General features: G+C 44.2%; 1 protein-coding gene across 1 annotated transcript; it reads right to left on the bottom strand.

Annotated features, from left to right (window-relative positions):
- Positions 1–250: 250 nt before the first annotated feature.
- Positions 251–5,150, bottom strand: VHL (von Hippel-Lindau tumor suppressor). The gene is given in 3 exon segments (XM_027093809.1): positions 251–1,227; positions 2,537–2,659; positions 4,766–5,150. Coding segments are annotated over 3 exon segments (690 nt in total). The 5' UTR covers positions 5,136–5,150; the 3' UTR covers positions 251–1,030.
- Positions 5,151–9,677: the final 4,527 nt, after the last annotated feature.

A 9,677-nucleotide genomic window follows, 5' to 3' on the forward strand; every position in this document is an offset into this window, starting at 1 on the left:
TTTTTTTTTTGCGGTACACAGGCCTCTCACTGTTGTGGCCTCTCCCCGTTGTGGAGCACAGGCTCCGGACGCGCAGGCTCAGCGGCCACGGCTCACGGGCCCAGCTGCTCCGCGGCATGTGGGATCTTCCTGGACTGGGGCACGAACCCGTGTCCCCTGCATCGGCAGGAGGACTCTCAACCACTGTGCCACCAGGGAAGCCCCACCCCCTTTTTTTTTTTAGGAGTAGCTCTTTAATACTATGATTAAACAAGTATCTCCTATCTTCTGTGCACATAGCAAGTTTCAAAAAAGCTATCATCAATAAGAACTGTAGAAAGCTAATCCTGGCTTAGAAACAGAAATAAAACAGCTCTGCGACAACAGTGGGCAGAGAAAAGCCACAACTTAGAAAATTATAAAAACTGCTTTCTATAAAATTGATGCCCTTTAAAACATTTGTTTACTGTGTATACTTTAAGGTCCCCACTACCACCCGCCCTCAAAAAAAAGGGTGAAAACCTCTAACACTTTCTACCAAAGTAGCCACTGGTTTGTTCATTCAATAAACACTGAGGGAAGGCTCATAACGTGCGAGGCACTGGAGTCTCAAAGAGCAGACCGCTATGCCCCTGCCCCAATGACATCTTGGTCTCTCAGTGCGGGACGCGGGGACATCACCAACCACAATACAGGAATGAAAAGCAGATGTCACTGCTTTCCTACAACTCAAGAATAAGCTACAATTCTCACTCAATTACTTACACAAAAGTCCTTACACAGAAACTTTCCTGACTCACTAGGAGGCAAAAATGCAACTACTTTACCTTCATAAATACTTCTAGAAGGGACAGGCATTAAATTACATTTTGTGATATTTGCCCTTAAACATCACAGCGCCCAGTAGTGAGGTCAGTTAACTTTCTTTTAAGCAATGGAGCTTTTTGACTCCAAGAATGAGACACTTTGAAGCCGAGAAAAAGTGACCAGTCCTAGGTCTAGATCAAGACTTGTCAGGACTGTCAAAAGCCGAGACCCAGGAGTGTAAATTTCAATTAAAATCTTCAGTCTCCTCTGCCATCCGCTGATTTTCAATATGCTCCTGGGTCAACCGCTCCAGGTCCTTCCACACATTTGGGTGGTCCTCCAAATCTTCGTAGAGGGATCTCGCGATGTCCAGTCTCCTGTAATCCTCAGGCTTGACTAGGCTTCGCACAACCTGGAGGCAGCGCTCTTTCAGGGTGTACACTGTAAGGGCAGAAAACCGACTCTCAGCAGCAGACTCAGGCCTGAGGACAAGGGCTGAGTGAGAGGCTTTGCCAACCGTGGCAACTACATTTGCAACAGCTGGACCTCGCTTTGGACAAAAAAAGTGAGTACATGGGTTGTGGCAGAGTGTAATGTGATGGCCGCAACAGACATCTCACAGTATTCGTGACCCTGTGTAGGAACTTTCCTCGAGAGTGGGCTGGGCCTGGGATGTGCTTTAACTAACTGAATGTGGGCACAGTGACGCTGTGGCGATTCTGGGTCTCAGCCTTAAGAAGCCCTGGCAACGTTCGCTTTTACACTCTCAGGAGCCCTGAGCTACCCAGCAGGAGAGACCATACAAAGAGGGCCAGGCCCTGAGATGACCCAGGAGAGAGGCCCAGGCCCCAGCTAACCTGCCAGCAGAAGGCAGTGATCACCAGTGAGCAGAATAACCACCGAGCTGAGCTCTGCCCCGGCTGCAGAATTACAAACAAATAAAATGGTTGTTGTTAGGTTGGGGGTAGCTGTCACATAGCAACAGATAACCAAAGAAGTGTGTAACTGGATTTTGGGGGAACTCAAATCCTATTTTAAACTTACCGGGGAACTTACTCTTTAAAGGTCTCCTTTAAGGCAAAATTTCCTACATTTAACTTACCAGTGCTCACTTCTGTATACCCACTGCCTTAAAGCAGGATCTAAATACACATCCTAGTTTGAACCCTACATACACATACTCGTTTGAAGCTGCAGGTATTTGGTTTTTTTTTAACCCAACAGATCATCAGTTTCTAAGGGTTCAACCTAATAAAATCACTTGAGTTTTAAACAAGTGGTAAGCTGTGAAGCTAATGTTCAATGTGGTGATTCTTCTTACAACCCCTGATTGACACAGTGACCTTGACTGGGTTAAATTACACTGAAAGATACAACACTAGAAGTCAATAAATAAGCCATGACATCTCATTCTCTACACCTTTTTTTCTCCTGAGACTCCAGGGCGTAATTCTGCTCCACAGCGAGCGAAACAAAACGCATTCATAATTCTACAATCAAGTATTTTAATTTAGCCCACCCTTGACCAGCCCAAAGAGCTTCTGAGATACCACGACATCTTTGTCCAACATACAGCATACAAGTAAATTACTTCCACTTTATTCATGGTGGAGAATAGGACACAGAAAGGTTGGATACCTTGCTCAGCATCAGGCAAAAATCACTAATGACTGGGCTCCTTCAAGTGGCCTATCCTCTACTTAGGATACAACAGCCTATCTTTTTAAAAAGTAAGATGGAACATCAGTACCTGGCAGTGTGATGTTTGCAAAAATAGGCTGTCCATCAACATTGAGAGACGGCACAAACAGCTCAGTCTGGTTAACTAGGAGCCCATCAGATGTCCCAGCATCTCGGAAGAGCCAAAGATGACCTGTTCAGACAAGCAAAGGTTAAGGAGCCACACACCTATTTCCTTCATCTCCTCACTCTGACACTGAAAATATCTGCCTCTCATTCTGCTTAAATACCATACAAAGCCATTCCAATAATGTTATTTTATTTAGTCCTCACAAAAGATCCAGGTAAAGATGAGAAAAAAAGGTCGGAAAATGCCAAGTGACTTGCTCAAGGCAACAGGGACAGTAAGGAGAAGGGCAAGTATTCCAGCGAGGCTCCAAAACCCAGGCCCTTTCTGCTGTCTTGGTGCAAAAGCAAAGTACGGGAACTGCAAATCACACCAAAGGCTGCAAACTAAAAGGAGAGAAAAGGTCACCAGCTCCTCAGAACTGTGCTTCTCAAAAGCAAGAAGATACAAAAACATCACGTTGAAAGAAAAAAGCCAGACAGAAAAGGGTACTTTCTGTAGAAAGAGATAAAATTAGTCAATGGTGTGAAAAATCAGAAGAGTGAAAGGGGTAGGAGAGAATTTTCTGGGGTGATGAAAATATTCTAATCTGTAACTTGATCTAGATGTTGTCAAAACCCATCAAACCCTAAGACATTTGTATTTTACTCTATGTAAATTATACCTGAATTTAAGAAATAAACACATCTTATGCAAAAAAAAAAAAAAAAAAAAAGAGAGAGAGAGAGAGGGGCACTTGGAAGGAGACAAAATTCCAGGGCTAAGATTCTGTTTAAGGAGGGAGGAGGCTGCCTCAGAATAAAAAACAGCATGTGTTCCTGGGGCATAAATTTACTTGAAGATTTGGTGGGAAAATTTAAGAAATGTAAAGTAGGAAGTAATTTTTTTTTCTTGTAGTAACATATACATAACATAAAATTGACTATTAACCATTTTTAAGTGTACAGTTTAGTATCGATAACGTTAAGTACATTCACGTGGTAATTTTTTTTTAATGTTTATATTAAATCAGGCACAGATAAATTTTGGAGAAGAATACAAAATTCACACAATTTCCTAGATAAAATAGGAGACTACAGAAATGTTAATGCCTGGAAGAACTGCGTTGTTCCTCATTTAATATTAGCAGAACTTCGGTGTAAAAGTTTGAAGAGCATTATTGAGTATGCGACCCTCAAGGAAAAAAGATCCATTAGGATCCTCCGAGGAAGAGAGTGAAAATTTAGCAAGCATTAACTTCTCTTCTTGAAAACCAAGGGAAGATTACTGCCACTTTATGCAGTAAGGCCTAGACAGCCCCAACCTGGGTTATTACAACAGTTTCCTAACTGCTACCAGTACTCTTCCCCCTCCAAACCACTTTGCAACCTGGGTAAGCTTTTCAGTATTAAATCAGGCAATGTCATTTCCCTGCTTAAAAACTTTCAATGGTCCCCATTTCCCTAAGGGTAAGACCACCTTTCAGACTTCCTCTCCCACCATTCCATACCGTCTCCCCTTTCCCAGTCTCCAGGTGTTAGCCCATGCTGTTCACTCTGCCTACAGCTCTCCACTCGGGTCTTGGGTTAGTAAGATCCCATTCATCACGCAGGATTCCCTTTCTTCTCTGAGAAGTTCCAACTCAAAGCACACACCCCTCCCTTTCACTGAGCAGGTGCCCTGCTGTGCTCCGTTCCTATGGCAGCAATTATGACACTGGCTTGTTCTTAACTACTTATGCATTTGTCTCGTCTCCCCCACTTGACCGCGATCTCCGTGAAGGCAGGGACCCTACGCGGACGTGGCCCGCTGGGCACATCGGAGAATGTGGGATTCTCCCATTCACGGACTGAACAAACGGGCGTGAGGGATGGAATACACGTGGGGTCGATCATCAAATGCAAATTATGCACTCTTAAAAGAAGAATGCTCTGTCACTAGCTGCGTCTACTTGGATCTGTCACAACCTCTCTGGGGCGTCAGTTTCTCGAGTGTAAAATGGTAATAATAATGACAACAGCACCTGCCTCCCCGGATGGGGCAGGAATTCGGTAAGATCGAGCCACCGTTATCGTTGCTATCAGGCCTAGAGCGCTGGGCAGCGCGCTGGGCACAGCTCAGCACCGGGCTCGTTGAGGCCAGGACAAGGGGGCGGCGCGGCCGGGCGCGAATGGGCGACCGCGGCCCGCCTACCTCGGTAGCTATGGATGCGGCGGCCCGTGCCGGGGGGCAGCGTCGGGTAGGGCTGCGGCTCGCCGTCGAAGTTGAGCCACACGGGCAGCACCACGCGCGGGCTGCGGTTGCAGAAGATGACCTGGGACGGCTCGCGAGTGTTCACTGAGCGCAGCATCGGCCGCGACCGCCCAGCCTCCATCTCCTGCTGGGAGCCGGGCTCCTCCGTGTGGGACTATTACGAACCGCACTGCTCCGCGTCCGCCTCCTCCGCGTCCGCCTCCTCCGCGTCCGCCTCCTCCGCGTCCGCCTCCTCCGCGTCCGCCTCCTCCGCGTCCGCCTCCTCCGCGCCGGTCTCTGCCTCTTCCGCGTTCCCCGCCCTCCCGAGCATTACCTCCCGGAGCCAGAACTACCCGGGCCTAGCCGCCTTGGGATTCGTTGGCCGCGCGGGGCGGGGCGGGGCGGGGCGGGGCGGGGCGTGCGTGCGCGTCCCCGGCAGGCGTGCGTGCAGTTTTCGCGCGCTCTCGGTGGGGGATGGAATACAGCCTGGAAGATGGCCGGCTTGAGGCCGTGCGCATGCGCAGATGGATCCCCTGAGGATTGAGGGTCCCGCTTTCACGGAAGCGGGCGGAGGCGTTAAGCCGTCCTGTGCCAGGATTTCCCCTGTAATTTGGATTCTCGTACCTCTCGTACGTTTCTTACACAGCGTTTCTTTAGTTTCATTCATTGTCTTAAGACCTTCATGGTTTTTGCCATATTCTCCCTACCTTCTGCACTATTATTTATTTACTAATTTTCTCATTGATCAAGTTTGTTTTGTCTCCATTTTGGGTCACAAAATTTGAGTTTTGTACAGAAAAGTAGGATAAAGTGAAATTTTCCCAGTCCCCCCAGCCACCTAGAGAGAGTCCCTGGAGGCAACAGGTAACATGTTTTTTTGTCCTTCCTTTCAAAATTATTCTATGCATACGCAAGCAATTAAACACATTTGAGAAGAAATTTTATATCACTACCATCAATGGAAATTCTTTATCATTTGCCATAGAAGAATACAGTGGAACGAATTTAAAGAAAACAAAACAACAGTTACTAAACTTTGTTCTCTGTAAAGGCTCTGAGCCTGCGTGCGTTCTGTTGGTTCAAAAGTCAGCCAAGTGTTAAATGTTAGATACCGAGTGTTAGTTGTCAAACCAACTTCCTTCCCCCTGGACATAATCAGAAAGATTTCCTTTAGGAAACTGAAGAGAGAATAAACTTTCACAATTCAGTCTGTGTGCCCTCTGAAATTCACACCCACCTGGGTTCTCATTCCAGGTTTAGCTTCAGATATGAGATATCTCTGAGCCTTTAATTGCTCATCTTTGAAAATGGCATTTTTAAGAAGTACCTATGTCATAGGAGTGTGGATTAAGTGGAAAAGTGTTCAGTGCCTAGCACATAGCAAGCACTCTGCAAATAGCAGCAGTTACTATTTATAAAGATGAGTTAAAAACACTGTCTCTACCCTCAAAATACTACTGGGCTACTGGGAAAGCACAGGACATGTAGACTGATTTGTTTTCTTTATTGTGGTTGATGTAGGACATGTAGTTTTATTATTGGTTATACCAGTAAAAGAGCAAGTGGAAGGTGACTAGCTGATCTGAAAAGAATCAGGTAAATCTTCATTAACCCCAGGAGGGGTTAACATCTGAGACGAACTTTGAATAAAGCCTAGGAGTTCTCCCTTCCCAACTCCCATCATACAAATATCTAGCCTGGGTGTCAGATCAGGCATCATGCCCATCGGGGGACTAGGCAGACCCCGCAGCAGGCACCGATTCCCCTATCCAGTTTGCTCCTCATTGACTAAACTCACTGCCTCCAAGCCCAGGACTCCTCAGTCCTACCACTTACTGAAAACTCACCTGGCGGCCCAGGCCAATAAGGAACACATACTTGTGCCCACAGACCAGCACTATGGCCCTAACATTTAAAATAAACAGCAGGGAGAAGGGAGCAAATAGGCTTTTCTGTTTTTGTTTTTGGCTGCACTCCTAGACAGCTGTTCTCAGTCAAATCCACAAGTAAAGGGGTTTAGGTTTATGATTTTCACCCATCTGAGCAACCTCTTTTTCAGTTTCTTTGGTTGCCTGACATGAAAGCACACTCTTCTCCACAAACTACATTGAAGAATGGCAACACCATTAAAAATAGGGAAAACTTACTGAGGAAAATGAAATAAAAGGGGGAAAGAGCTATCAAATTATATGCATAGTGTGATGACATTTATGTAAAATGTGTCATTATTTCCTCAGCCAACCCCATTTTCTAGAATATAGTTTTATTACCTTTATAATGAAAACAACTAAATCAATCCTCCCCCAGCTTTTATTGAGATATAATAGACCTAAATCAATTCTGAAGAGCCATGAAGAGGAAAAAATAACCAGACCTACTATGTGCAAAGCGCTATGGTAAAAATTTGAGAAATGAAATGTTTATTTATGAAAGATTAAAACTACAAAGTTTAAACACTCATTTCTTCCTTCATTCTGAGAATATCTGAGGGCCTACTAGGTGCCAGGTGCTGTGCTAAGTGTTGAGAATATTGCAGATAAGTCATGCCTTCACAGCACTTCAATGAGTGTCCCATAATCATCACACAAATAAAAACAAAGTTGCAGTTACCACTAGTGCAACAAAGGAGAGACACATGGTGCTAGGTAAACCTGAAGAAAGATGGTACATGAGTCCCTGTAATTAAATTTCAGTGACCTGAAATAGACTCTACTTGGAGAAGCTCAGAAATAGAGTTCAGAGGGTTTCATTTTAGTCAAAGATGAACTTCAAGGAGAAAGAATAAATCTATCAAATGCAAGGCACTCTACTAAGCATTCCACATTCATGAAAGCCATGTCATTATCTCCACTTTACAGCTAAGGAAACTGAAGGGGTTATAAGGGTATAAAGGGGGTGGTCAGAGGAGAGTGCTGGATTAGAGGGGCTCATCATCTGGTGCCTTTGAGAAAATGATGGTATGAGTGAATCTAAGGAGTCTGAGAAATCTACAAAGGAACTAACACGCTGAACCTAGGTAATTCTCCTCTGGGCTGTCCTTGACAGCACATTATACAAAGAGACGGCACATCCTGATGGCCTCCAGCAGGATCAAGTGACCAGCAGTGACACAGACCGCCAGGTTTCTCGAACATTAATGTGGAAATATTTGTGGAGGGAAACCTGAGAAAGACAGGATTTTCTGTTAATCAAATCCCAATGGCTCAGTGCCATCATAATTCTCAGGATTCATGCAAACATTCCCTTACTCCCAGGATAGTGAGGTGAAACATATCAGTTTAATATGACAGAAATGTCTACATCCCTAAAATGAAAGCAGTTGTGGAGATAAACACAGGTCTTAACAGTGACATTGAATCACTGCAAATGTTTACAAAGATCATTTAAGAGGAAGGAAAACATATTTAGGGTACTCTAAGTAAAAGTAAAGCTACAGGCTATATTGTTCTTAGAGTACATTTTCCACTATTGAAAACCAAACAAGTAGAGAAAAAGAAGAAAATGTACCCAAGTATTTTAAAACAACTGGTGACTTTTTTTTCCCCTTCTACTTTGCTGCCTTTTCAAAATTTTCTTTTAGGGGACTTCCCTGGTGGCGCAGTGGTTAAGAATCCACCTGCCAACGCAGGCGACAAGGGTTCCATCCCTGGTCGGGGAAGATCCCACATGCCGCGGAGCAACTAAGCCTATAAACCGCAACTACTGAGCCTGCGCTCTAGAGCCCACGAGCCACAACTACTGAAGCCCATGTGCCTAGAGCCCATAATCCGCAACAAGACACCACAATGAGAAGCACGTGCACCACAACAAAGAGTAGCCCATGCTCGCCACAACTAGAGAAAGCCCATGCGCAGTAACGAAGACGCAATGCAGCCAATAAATACATTTATATAAAAAAAGTTTTCTTTCAGGATATATTTCGCCTTGTTTATACTTTGACCAATCAAAAAATACAAAGATGTACAATAATAAAGCAAACACTGATAATCTTACCATATAAAGTAAAAAACACATTGTCACTTATTTACTTTTTAAAGTTAAGACAACATAAATGATGAGGCTAAAATACCCTTTGACTTCCACCTTGGTCCCATTTCCCTCCTTCCTCCTCAGAGGCAGTAACTACCATGAGTTAGATGTGTATCTAACCAGGCTATTTTTTTTTTTTCTAAATTTATTTTAAATTTCTAGAGTTCACTCTTTTTGGTGGATAGAGGTGTGTTTTGACAACATGCATAGTCATGGAACGATCACAACAATCAAAATACAGAACAATCCACCCTCTCCCACCCCCCAAAGAGAATGTGATGAAACCCTACCCCCAGGCTTAAGTCTTGACACCCACTGACCCATCAGTCCTCCGTTCCTATAGTTCTGCCTTTTCCATAATGTCGTATAATGGGACCACACAGCATGTAGTGTTTCGAGTCTGGCTTTTCACTTAGCATAGTGCATTTGAGATTCATCCATGTTGTAGAATGTATCAAGTTTATTTCTTTCCATCACCAAGTGGTAGGCCACTGCACTCACCAGTTAAGCAACATTGAGTAATCACGAATAAAACTCCTATAAGCATCTGCATACAGGTTTTGTGTGTGTGTGTCTATAAGTTTTCACTTCTCTTAGGTGAGACTCATCTAGGGATGAGATTGCTGAGACATACAGTAAGGGCATGTTTAACTTCGTGAGAAATCGCTAAATTGTTTTCCCAGAGTAGTCATATCATTTTGCATTCCTACCAGCAATGTATGAGTGTTCCAGTCACTCCACATCCTTGCCTGCACTTATTATCAGGATTTTCTTCTTTTTGAAAAATTTTACCCATTCTAATAGATTGCGTATGGTATTTCGATGAGGTTTTTATTTTTATTTC

The sequence above is a fragment of the Aethalodelphis obliquidens genome, unplaced genomic scaffold, assembly GCF_003676395.1.
Source record: "Aethalodelphis obliquidens isolate GAN/ISIS:26980383/991018 unplaced genomic scaffold, ASM367639v1 scaffold86, whole genome shotgun sequence".
NCBI classification, from domain to species: Eukaryota; Metazoa; Chordata; class Mammalia; order Artiodactyla; family Delphinidae; genus Aethalodelphis; species Aethalodelphis obliquidens.